At 36.8% G+C, this 13,166-nt stretch overlaps 1 protein-coding gene across 2 annotated transcripts in view; it reads right to left on the bottom strand.

Annotated features, from left to right (window-relative positions):
- Positions 1–670: 670 nt before the first annotated feature.
- The window catches only part of TMEM26 (transmembrane protein 26), a 38,948-nt gene continuing 26,452 nt past the window's right edge, over positions 671–13,166 (bottom strand). The window contains exons 5-6 of one of the 2 annotated variants that reach the window (XM_006209102.4): positions 7,478–7,554; positions 671–4,770 (exon numbers count right to left, since the gene is read on the bottom strand). In XM_006209102.4, the coding sequence (XP_006209164.2) occupies positions 4,346–4,770; positions 7,478–7,554 (502 nt within the window). In that variant the 3' untranslated portion in view covers positions 671–4,345. The remainder of the gene's footprint in view (positions 4,771–7,477; positions 7,555–13,166) is intronic. The other variant, XM_072971456.1, reaches the window with a different exon arrangement.

Raw genomic sequence — 13,166 nt, 5'->3', positions numbered from 1 at the left:
AAATATGTTCTATGTGATACCTGTATATAGAAAAGCTATTAATTTTTAAGTGACTTCAGATTATTTGTAATAGTTTCTTAGGCTTTTCTATGCTTTTCTTAGATATTCAAAACCCAGTCTTCTATAAGTAAATGATAAATTTGGCTCCTGTTTCTTAACTTCTGTACTTCTCATTTCTCTAGTCGTAGTGCACAGACTTCTTTCTCCAGTAAAGAAAATAATAGTGATATATTCATGATACTTTTTGCTGTTTAGAAACTTAAAATCTTTACATAGGAAAATGTCATTCTTTTCTTTCATAGCTTCTGGGTTTTATATCTTGATTTGGAAGATATTTCCCATTCCTCAAATGCTGAAGACATATTCCATATTTTCTTCTAATATTTTATAGTTTTCACTTTTACATTTAGATCTTTAATTCATCTGGAATTTATTTCAATATATTACATGGGATAAAAATCTAACTTTATGTTTTCCAGATGGTTTGCAAAATTCCCAACATCATTTATAAAATTGGTCAGTCTTTCCTCATTAGTTTGAAATGTCACTTTAGTCATATTCTAAATAGATCGGGGCTTTTTTAAAACCAGAGCTTAAAGACTAAATAAAATGAATTACAGTGGAGAACAAAGACAGGAGATGCAGGCAAAAAACAGACACTAAGGCAAGGTTGTACACAAACTATTTAATATATATAACAAAATACAAGTATCATTCATTGCAAAATAGTATAAATATAAATAATTCAGAGAAAATATTCTATAAAATACTCTAGTAAGAAAGTTTCAGAGGATGGACACCCATAGAATGTAAGACTGCAGGAGTTGATTACTCAAACATTGTTTAGAGTTACTCCCATCATATGGGTAGTTATTTGAAACCTCAAAGCTATAAACATCCTCCAGCTGCCTAGTTTAACCCCAAGTCAGACATTTCTGAGAGTGGATCAGAATGCCCATTAAGTAAAATGCATAGTCTGAAATTAGAAAAAAAAGTAACAGTTTCTCCTCTTCTTATAATTCCAGATTGTTTAGTTTTTCACTTACTAAACATCTGAGGCTCTGAATATATGTCATCATGTGGATCACTTTACTGGCACTGGAGTAGAGGGACAGTGGACAGTGCAATCCTTTCTCTCTTTTAACCAGAGAGTTGATCAAGAGTCGTTGAAATTAAATGCCAAAGGTAATCGAGTCAGTGTAGAACCCTGGAACTCGGGTGGAAATCCAGAAGCATCCGTACTGCAGTGCATGCCTTCCCAGGGTTTTGAGAAGTTTCTATGCAATACCAAGTTAACAATTAATATTATGATAGTGAGTCCTAATAGCGCTTGGCCACATCTTTTTGGTCATATAAGGCCAAAAGTGCTGCTCCATGTTAGTGGAACTCCAGCAGAGCCAACTGATCGATTTGTGTGAGTCTTCATTTTTGAGGATTGGGAAGCATGTTATTGGTCAATAAAAATTTCCATTTTCTTATGTTATCTGTTCCAGTTTAAATAAAAATTAACAGACTAATCAAAGACAAAGGCAGTTCACTAATCTTGCAGTGTCACGGCCTGTCCTCTGAGACTCCTAGTAAGGAAAGAAACTGCGCAAGATGGTTATGAAGTGTGTTTCTACACAGCATCATTAAAACATGCACACTGTGTTTTCTCACAAGGGAAATGATATGTTTTTAGGAAGGACACTTGGTTGAGCTTTAAGCAAGCAATTAAATAACAGTAACAACAATAATAGTAACAACAGCACCAATAACCACAAATAAGCCACTTTCTTCAATGGCTGGGGATTGGCATGTGGGTGGGTAGAGGTGTAGGGCTTCGATTGCACCATACAGATAATCTCAGTCAGTTACGTTATTACAGATAAAATGGAAGCAAGCTCCAAAATGTCAACCTATGGGAAGTAACTGCTGTCCAAGGCACTTTATAGTAAACACTTGAATGTTTTCAAACATTACAGTATTTAGCAATCTACAATAAAAAACATACAGTTCACTGAATTGATTTTAACTTTTCATCAGGGGTCCTAGGCATACAATCGGGACTTAGGTTTTATTTTTCAATAAACTTAATGAATATAGATACTTTTTTGGGGCTATAAAAACAGTCCAAGCGAGTGGGAGTACTGGCAGTAAGGTTAACAAATGCTGCCCTTAGCGGATTTTCCTGGAAAACCTTGCATGCATGTGTCTATTTTTGCCACCACTGCTTGCTGAGATAGTCTTGGGCACTCTCTGCCCTCCTGGCACTGTAAGTAAAGCTAGACTCTACTTCCCAGGCCTTTGGAAAGAGCACTATTTACAAAATTCTTTACTTAAATACTAGAAATTCATTCACGGAGCCAAGCCAAGTCTCAAGATTTGAAAGCATTTTAAAAATACCCTTGCAACAGCCGTACTGCTTTATACTTCAGTCTATTTTTAGAGTCCCAATATTTGTTTTGCTGGAAGAAAAAATTTAAAACATAAAAAGCATGCCCATGAGCAAATCTGTGGTAATAAGCAGCACATACATGTTGTGGAGGAAAACATTCAACATAAAACAGTCAACATAAAAACAGACTTTGCTGAGGCGTCTTTATAAATAGCAGTTATTATTTTGCTTTCAATTGCTAAGCGTTTTAAATAACGTACCCTTAAAAGTTGTCAAGTTCTTTACTTTATATAAATATAACTTCCTGGTCTTAACTTTCATAGAATTATTATGGAAAATTATAAATGTGTCCCATTAGCTTCATTTGTAATTTTACAATCATCCTATTGTTAAAATTAGAAACACAAGCAAGAAAAGAAAGAAGCATGATTATCAGGCACTGAAGAAGCTATTCACTGGAAAATTTTAATTTTTCTGTAAAAAAACAATTTGCCTATGAAACTTTTAATTAAATATTTTGAACAGACATCATCATGTCACACAGATTTATAGATAAAATTCTCCCAGTTGGTTGTCGGTAGGTCACACCCAGTTTAAGGTCATACCCTGCCATATCTTTAATGTCCCTTTGAATTCCTGAACATAATAACAAGGAAGTATTATGCTCTGAACCCTAAAAGAACAGTTTTGGAGCTGTATGCCTCAGATAATTACTGCTATAAAGCCAGGTAAATTTTCACAGTGTTTCTTTGAAAGCAAACATCATCGTAAAAGGTTCTGAATCGCCTCCCTCTGGAAGGTACAGAGGTGTATAAAGGGAAAATACAGCCATTTCAGTCCAGGGGAAATGCAGTCTTAATGCAAGGAAGAAAAGCGAATTTCCTTATTTCCACGATGCTGGGGCATTTTCTGACCCCCGTCACTAATCAAGGGCTGTTGACTGTGAGTAGAGCTAACGTAAGCCTCCATCACCAACATCCTCCCCAAGACCAAAGGCTGTCTCCAGTCGTGGCAGCTCAGAGGAGCTCCCACGACTGGGGACAGACACCAGCAACTATGGTAACATTTAAAGGGCCCCAAACACCTTTATTCACTGCTTCAGTGCTTTCTTGCCTCAACCCACATAATTCAACTTGGCGACATAGAAAATCCAAAAGTGGAGTTAAGTAAAATACTGACGAATTCTGCAAATCATGTTCAGGGTGGAAATTGTGTCTTTGCTAGCCTTACCAGTATTTCCTGCCTCACAACCAGCAGATCGGTAACCAAAATGGCTCGCTGTGAATTGTGAGGCACCCAAGCCAAAGCAGTAAAATTTCTGTAAGAGCATATGCGCCATGACAGAATACCACATCAGCCCAGAAAAACGATTTTCCTGGGAAGGTCTGTGCAGCGATGAAGAGGGCTCTTGATGCTATGGCAGCTGGGCAGAGATTTTCACTGCTTCCAGCCCACAGTGAGGTAATTTTAAAGGCACTTTTCCCTTCATTTGTTCTGCATTCACTGAATGTACATTTTTTGATGTCAGAGGGACATGGCAGAAAAGATCAGATGAGATAGTCTGACAATAGAGCCAAAGTTCAAAGCTTCTCTATTTTCAGGTAACAGCCGCGACAGTTTGTCTGCATTAAATCTCTGGAGGGCATGTCGCTGTAACCCTGTCCAAAGCTTTTCGAACAGTTCAAGACAAACAAATCACTTAGTCGTTGAACAACTATAACATCTGATACCATCACGCAGAAGTTGTAGCGATAGTCACTAATCAAAGTTCTTTTCATTCAGTTGAAGAAAGAAAATTCCTCGGCTTTGGATTTAAGATCACTTTTTATGTTGTTCTTTTGAAAATTATTATATGCCAAGGTTTAAAAGAAAAAAAAAAGACAGAGAGAGAGAGTCAGAGGAAGATTCTGTCGGTAAGAAGAACCAGAAAGTCAAACCTTCTAGCTGCATGCTGCTGTCAATGACTCACTATGGTGTAGAGTGAGAGTCACCGGAGGTGACCGGTGAGGCCTGTAAAGGAATAGCCACGCCTTCCTGAGAGCCACCTGCCCAGTCCCCAGGTGGTATCGCACTCTCAGCTGGTTCACCAGGGCATCGGTGCTCTCCTTCCCGGCCTTCTCGCCGACTTCGCAAGGAGGCGCGGACATCCAGCGCCAACACCACCAAGCGGTAGAGCTGTAACACCACCACGAGGAAGTTCTTGGCGGCAAAGAACACGAGCATCTGGTTGATCACTTTGAAATAGGTCATCAGTATGAGACGCACCACAAGGAAGGGACCGTCTTGTATGAAGATGCTGATTCCAATGTTCCACAGATCGGCACTGTATTGGCAGAAGAACTGGCTGGGAAACCCCCTCGTTGTCACAGACAAGGGGCACACGATGTGCTGTACTGAAGACACAGATGGCCTGGTTAACATTGCTCTGTTCAATGCAGCGCCGTCAGACAGAATGAAGTAGGTACAAGTCATTAACATTGGGTGCTACGCTAGTTCACGATTGGGTGTTATTTCATTCTGGGGGGAGGGGACATGTGAAACCACCCTGCCGTTTAACATCCTTGGTCATTTTATATTCAAAATAGATAATCTGTTATAAGTCCAATAAAGCACAGGAAAGAAAGCCAATCTCCAGTTTCTAGCCACATTAAAAAAAAAATTGCAGCTCACATTCAAGTCCTCCCATTGGGAAGAGCACAATTAGCTGGCTAGAAAGGATAAAGAACAGAAGAAACGGTCTTTGAAGTGCAAGGTTGGGAGGCGGCTCAGGAGGGTGCTCTCGGCTTTAAGTCAGGGAGCCTGGCTGCTTCCTCATTTTCCATCAGTTAGCTGCTGGCCAAGTTCTTAACCTGCCTGGGCCTCAGTTTCCTCCTTTGAAACCCGGAGGACAGTGATATCTGTGAGAAGAGAGGCCCCTATTCACTGACTCTTTTTGTTTCCATTAGGCTAACAGCCCTGGCGCCTCTCCTCTCTCACTGTCTCTCCCTCAGGATAATGCATGATTTACCTGGCTGCAAAATTTGGAAGGTGAAATGGAGTATACGTGACCCAGACCCTCCTGCATCCTCTCTTTGGGATCTGCCTGTTTACTGGTTGACTGATTCAGCTGTGTATGTAAATTGTGTTGTGAAAATTCAAGTGCTTATATTCAAATGCAAACTTAAGTCACATATTTCTGTAATGGTGGGGGAAGAAAAGCCCAAATAAATGCCATTGTTATTTAATTTCATCTAATTCCTTATGGCTTTGTTTCGTAGTTTACAAGAGTGACTGGATATAATTACTGATTTTTCCAGTTGAACAGAAGGAGGTCCAATCAACAAATGAACCTTTTTGTTCTAATTTCTCAAATGTAAATTTAATTCAGGGTCAAAGGCAGAAAATAATCCTTTTATAATAATGAAGCCTTCCATTTGGAGTTTTCAAACAAAGAATGCCTTCGTCAACTGGAGCCTTGCAAATATTATGAAGCTGCTTTGATATGGGTACACATAATGTACTGTTTGTTGGAAAATACAATAGTGATTTAGTCAGCAGTAACATTTGGTCTTTGTTTTTCAAACAGCTGCATAACATTATCACCCTTGAAAGTTTACAAAATTTCTTTCTTAAATAAAAATTTTCTAAGCAAGGCTATAAACCACAAGATACGGGAGGGTGAGGACCAGCAGAGCGAATGACAAAAGGAAAAACCAACATAATATCAATAATAGCCTCTCCTAAGAAGTTAAGGTCAGAAAACAGCTCCCAGAGGACCTCCTAAGAGTATTATTCAACATCTAAAGTGATGGTGCCTAATACTCGGTCACAGGACACCAGCTGACCAGTGCGTATAGAGTACCGTCTCAGGCACATTACAAAAAAATCTGTGTGTTTGTGTTTGTGTTTGTGTTATTGGCATACATTTGTTTGCAATTATTAACTACTAATTAGGCTTGGCATATTTCTAAAAAGCCACAGCCACTCTTTCCATCTATTCTGTTGATAATTTTATTTCGGAAAGTGGATGCTAAGGTTTAAAATGGCCCCCAAAACCTCTGAGCCTATCAAAGTGAACCCCAAAAAAGATGTAAAAAAATTAAATATCCCTGTCCTAAGATTAATTCTAACCCTGAGGCTGTCAGGTAGGGTACCATATAAAAGGACTCAGACTTAAGGAAAATGTAACTATTAAATCCTAGAGTTTCTTCAGAATAAAGTGGCATCCAAGAGAATTTCCAAATCAATACTTCAGGGCTCCTAGAAGTTCCAGGATAACTTCAGGTCAGTACAGTCCAGTAGAAGCGTCTGTGATAGTAAAAATGTTCTGTATCTGTGCTGTCTGATACAACTGCCATACGGAGCCATTGAGCTGGCTAGCGTAACTTTAGAACTGAACGTTTACTATTATTTAGATTTAATTAAATTTAAATAGCCACATGTGGCTAGTGAGTACCATACTGGATAATGCAGCTCTAGATCATCACTAGTATGAAATGCCTGGAAAACCATTTACTTCTTTCAAAATCTTGAGGGTTTATGTCTTTAGTAAAGTAAGCGCAATGGGGCTGTAAGGGCCAGTACTGAGGAAGTTTTTAACTTTCATGTGGCCCTGAAACTGCCTTTACTCCCTGTGAAGTTCTAATACAAGGAGCTGACAAAGGCATGAAAATGAGCCCTTAAAATTATCAGGAAATAACATAACTATGCTAAGCACAGTTGTTACAAGCTATGTCTTATTAAGTCATCACAAGAATCCTCAACCCTGGCTACAGTAGTTATCATCCCCATTTCATGGATGAAAAGCTGAGGTGCAGATGTGTTAACTCATTTGCAGAAGATCTGACAAATCGCAAGTGATGGAACCACTGTGTGAAATGCGTATAAAACTGTGCTCTTGTCCTCTTAATTGTCTCAGGCTCACCAGGTACCCGAGTGGATCTGCTCATTGCTTTCCTAAGTTTCAACCTACTTTTCTTTTAAACTGAACTGGAATTAACAATGGGATATCAAAGTGATTAAAAAAATTATAATACTCTCAAATGCCTCCTTAGCTTCATTACAGTTTACAATCAAGAGCTGTAATTTTCTGTTTCCTTGAGCAAACATCAAGATACTTACCTGCCAGGTCAAGCGGAAACTGCAGCATACTCCAGGTCCATATAACAAGGATGGCATAGACCAGGGCAGGGCTATTCCTAAAATGCAGACAAAATTTTAAATTAGTGATGAAAAATCTGATCATGTGCAGAAAAGAGAAATCTTTTCTTTTTTTCCCTTGTATTTAACTATATCCTAATAAACCTCTTGAGAGCTATCAGAGTATCTTGGTGATATAAGATATCCATGAAAAATCCATGCATGATTAAAATGGAATAATGAAAAAGAAGTTCAAAAAAAAATCTGAGACTTGGAAACCCAACTTCCACATATGCCAGCATCTGTGTGAGTTACGGTGAAGTCTCTTGATTCCACCTTGCTATATTTAGTTTTACAAAATCATGGAAACATGATGAGGGGGAAATGTTAGAACAAAAGCTAGACATTAACCTGGAAATTCAGAGGGCTGATTCCAAGAAATTTCAAGGAGAAAAAGTGAAAATTTTTCCAAGATCCCAAGACTCTTAACTTAAAAATACATCTCAAAAGGCTAGATGAGACTCAACAATTTAAAGCATAGCATGTAGAAGAAAATTATCTTCAGCTGGAAAAAAGTGAAGCGATAAATCCAATAATCAGAGATTTATACCAAACACTAGGGTGTAAGTCAAGGAATATGGTTGTTTCATTCACCGCTGTGTCCGCATTGCCTAGAACAGTGCCTGGCAAATAATAGGCACTCAACAAATATTTGTGGAAGGAATTGTTGAATGAACAAAACAAGGACTTGCACTTGGAAAATATACAAACGTCATAGGCCTAGGAGAATGGTCTTGAAGACTAAAGTCAAAAGAATAGAGGTTACAAAAATACAAAGGATATTAAAGAAGTATCAAAGTAACTTTTTTATAGCAAAAACATAAAGGAAGTTATCGATTTGAGGTTAGTGGTGTAATAACAGATATGGCTGCCAACTTCTCTGTCAAGAGAGATTTTCAGATTGGAGAGGGCTAGAAAAACATCAGGAAGAGTAATTGAAACCAAACTAAATGAGGTGATTGTGAGGGATATCTTTAAATGCTTCAGGTGTTGAGTCCCAGAAAAATTCAATCTTAAAACTCTGAGAGAATTTGTAAACGAGATTTCTAAGCCATCATTATCTGTCCTGGCGGTTAATGGTGAAGACAAGGTTGGTGATAAAATAATGAAGTCTTAACTTTCAAAATGAAGCAGAAGTATATCTTAAAATATAAAAGGCACATTTACTATTAATCCCTAGTTAGATTATACAACTGATTATTTGAACGATTTTTGAGAGCCCTTATTGAAGAAGACAGTAATTGTTAGGAATCAACACAGGTTCCCTGAGAACAATAGCACTCAGCTAAGATTATTTTCTCCCTCCTCTCTCTTTTTTAAAAATAGAATTGGGATTACTAAACAGGCAATGATACATAAATTAATCATAGACTTTTGGATTTAAACAAGGCTCATAAAAAAACCTCCCACAGTGTTATTAGCCAGATTGAGAAGTGTGTTGGATGTGAGTACAGTCAGGTGGATTCCTGTGTAAACGCCTCCCCAGAGGGAGCTCTCCAACGGGGCACTGCAGACTCTGCCTTTGATTCTGTTCTACTTCACGTTTTATCAGGGAGTTGGTTGCCGACATTGATGGAAGGCTTCTCATATGCACATATGACATAGAGGTTCGATATGGGAAACCAATACCCCAGGAGACACAATGAGGATCCCCAAAGATCTTGACAGGATGTAACTGGATGACCTAGAGTAGGACAGAAGAGGTAACACTTCACAGCAGCAGCCATTAAAAAGGCTCAAGCATTTCCCCTTACCGTTATTGAATTGAGTCCACAGTGTGACATGATTTATGATTGTCCAAAATCAAATGCAGTCACAGGTCTCTTCCCAAGAAGTATAAAGTCTAGAGTTTTAAGTGAAAATGCCTAGGGACTGTAGTCTGTAACTTTTCCCTCTTTGCAATGTCAATGTCTATATATAGTAGACCTTCAGTAAGTGCTTGAATTTTTAAATAATCATACCTACAGTTTCTGAGCTCATACTGTGTACCAGGCAGTTTTCTAAGTGGTTAACTCTGTGATCACACTTACTTCCTGTTATTACACTCATTATGCCTATTTGACCAGTGAGAAAACTGAGGCACACTGAGTTGGAGAAAAGTACCCAAAGTAATGTGGTTATAAGTGTTGGAGGCAGGAATCAAACATAGACAGCTGATTTCAGCATCCACCCCCTTTTAACCTTCACACGTGATATTATTTCCACAATGGAAATGGAAAGTTTTAGCCCTACTCTGTTCTACAGTGTTCAGAACGCATCTGAAATGTGTGTTGTTCTTCATGTTTTAGGAGGAACATTTAAAACATTTCTGGTTCAAAAAAGAGAGACTTAGGATGGTGAGAGAACTCAGAGCCAAGTTCTATATGGGATAGTTCAAGGAACTAAAGACTAGAGAAGATTCTTTTAAAACTTTATTTCATACATTTAAAGGATTATGATGTGGAAAAGGAATTAAACTTATGTCTTGTGACTTCACAGGGCCAATTCAGGTTCAAAGGATTTTAGCTGCACCTATAAGAATCCAAATTTCATCATCACAATAGAGGAAAGTACTTTCTAATAGTATTAACTCAAAATAAAATGAGTTACCCCTGGGGTTAGTATATTCTCTATTAGTGAAAAATTTCAAAGAACGTCTGGACAAAAACTTATTGAGAACATTTTGGAGAGGTTTTTGCAACAGATGTAAAATAGATTTTTCAATAGATGGGCACTTTTGAAGTTTCTTCTAATCTCAGACTTCAATAATTCTTCCAAAAACTCATGTGCAGTTTGTCTGCAAGGCAGCAGAAAGAAGCGAGCTCTGGTGCTCAAGGTTGCCAGAGTTCAAATTCCAGCTCTAACCCTCCCAGAAAGGATGTGGCCCTCCAAACCCAGATTGATCATTTACCAGCTCCATGAATATGAACAAATAATTTAATACCTACATGCTTTAGTTTACCCATCTTCAACGTGAGGATGACAATAATAATAGATACTAAATTTGATATGATAATTTTATTAAATGTGTTATTTAAATATGTTAAACATATAAAGCTCTTAGAGCAGTACTTAATAAACACTAGGTAGAGTAGATCACTACAAGTTACTTATTATTTTTATTACCATGTAACCTTGAGACTTTCACAACTTCTCTTGCTGGCCACTGTTCACCTTACAAAATCGTGATAATGACAGTATGTACCTTATGGTGTTATTGTAAAGACTAAATAACTTATCACAACTAAAACCCTTAGAAAAGTGCTTGGTACACAGCAAGAGATAAATAAACATTATCCACTACTACTATTAATAGTAGTAATAGTATTTTTGTTTTTATTATGCAAACATACTTCTTAGACCCTTTGTTTTAGTTTCATTATTATACAAGATAGGATTAATAATAAACTGATCTTAACCCTAAGTAAGCCAAATTCTGACCCTGAACACACACAGTTTGGGAGAATGTGGGTGTTGAGAAACATATTGGTAAAGTTATCAAAAATAACTTTGGAAAAGATGGCCAGAAAATCTTTGGAGCAGACAAATTTATATTATTACTTCAGACAGCAAAACTTACTCAGGAAAGTTAGACACTGGAATATAAATAAATCACTGAGCTTAAATGGCAAACACTCGAAATTTGTGAAGGACTTTTGGAGTGAGTGTGTTCAACATTGTCTTTGTTGTGTAACCGTCTCCCCCAGTTGTCTTGCCCCATTTTCTCATGTGTAATCTGTCTTCATAAATGTCAACTGAGAAGCATACAAGCAGACAAGGGATTCTATTCATAGAGAGACAAAAGATCTTTTGAAATACAATTATAGATGTGAGTTATCACTTCTCTACTTGGAAAACTAGGAGGATGAAAGACTGGCATTTGGTAGATTAGTGCACCAAATCTACTGGGTGAAAATTAAAAATGAAGTCATGCATTGCTAACTTCTTAACTATTTCTTTTTGGATGTGTAAATATTCCTGTAAATAAGAGATAATCAGTGGATAGAATCACTCTAGCTTTTAAAAAAGCATCCAACAAAACTCTTCAGAAGCGGTAAAAATTAAAGGAGGGAGAAAGAAGACAGGAAGAAAAGAAAATATTAATCTAACCTGGAAGAAATGTTTCACCAAGCAAAAAGAGCTAAATTAAAAGAAAACACAATATAAACAGAAAAACTCTCCTTTGTTTGGTCAGACATTCACAGTGAATGTTGGAGGATGGCTACAGCAGAATGAAGTGGTCAGCAAATACCCTCCCATAGGTCCAAGGGAAATCACAGGAGAAAATGGGAAGTATTTTGAACTGTATTAAACAAAAAGATAACATATCAAAGCTTATGAGATGCAGATAAGGCAGTGCTTAGAGGGAATTTATAGCTTTGAATACCTTAGAAAAGAAGAAAGGTTTTAAATCTGTAATAACCTTCCACTTAAAAACTAGGAAAAAGAAGTACAAATTAAATCCAAAGCAACAGAAGAAAGGAAAAATTAAACATCAGAACACACACCAATGAAATGGAAAAGAGAATAATAATAGGGAAAATTAATGAAACCTAAAGTTAGTTATTTTAAAAGACTGACTAGATTGATAAATCTAAGAAAAAAAAAATAGAAGACACAACTGACCAAACTCAGAAAGAAAATGGGGCCACAATAAGTGACCCTATAGAAATTGACACTAGTATAAAGGAATAATACTATGGACAACTTTATATAAAAAACTAAACTTAGATAAAATGGAGAAATTCCTAGAAAGAAAAATATAATTGAAACTGACCCAAGAGGAAATGGAATGACTGAACAGACATAAGAAATAATGATGTTGAATTAGTAATAAAATATCTTCCCACAAAGAAAAGCCTAGGCTTTGATAGCTTCATATGTGAATTCTATAAAATATTTAAAGAAGAAATAACACTAGTCTTATACAAAGTCTTCCAGAAAATAAAGAAAGAAGGGATGCTTCCTGACTTATTGAGAGAGTATTACCCTTATACCAAAGCCAGGAGATGATATCATTAGAAAATATTACTACAAATCAATATGCTTTATGAGTATAGATGTAAAAATTATTTTAAAATTGTTAAACCAAATTCAGCAACATATAGAAAGGATTATATACCATTGTCAAGTGATATTTATCTCAGGAAGTCAAGATTCATTTAACATCTGAAAATTAGTTAATATAATATACCATTTCATAGAATAAGGGACAACTACCACATAATGATCATAATAAAAACAGAAAAACATTTAACAAAATTCAATGTCCATTGAAAGAAAAAGAGAGAGAGATTGAGAAAGAGAGAGAAAGAAAGAGGAAGAAAGGAAGGAAAGACTTTTGAATAACCTAGATAGGGATTTCCTCCAACTGGTCAAGGGCATCTATAAAAAATATCTGTGCAAAACGTATAGCTAACATCACCCTTAATAGTGAAAGACAGAATGCTTATGCTTTGAGACTGAAAAGTCCACTCATACTTCTGTTCAGCTTTGTACCAGAAATTCTAGCCAGTGCAGTAAGGCAAGAAAAAAAAATGCATACAGATTAGAAAGAATCAAGACAGTCTTTGCTTACAAATGGCATTATCCTATATGTATAAAGCCTTAAGGAATCTACGAAACTAATATG

This window comes from Vicugna pacos, chromosome 11, assembly GCF_048564905.1.
Source record: "Vicugna pacos chromosome 11, VicPac4, whole genome shotgun sequence".
NCBI lineage: Eukaryota > Metazoa > Chordata > Mammalia > Artiodactyla > Camelidae > Vicugna > Vicugna pacos.
The sequence above is the reverse complement of the archived record's forward strand: the minus strand, read 5'-3'. Positions and strand labels throughout refer to the sequence as shown.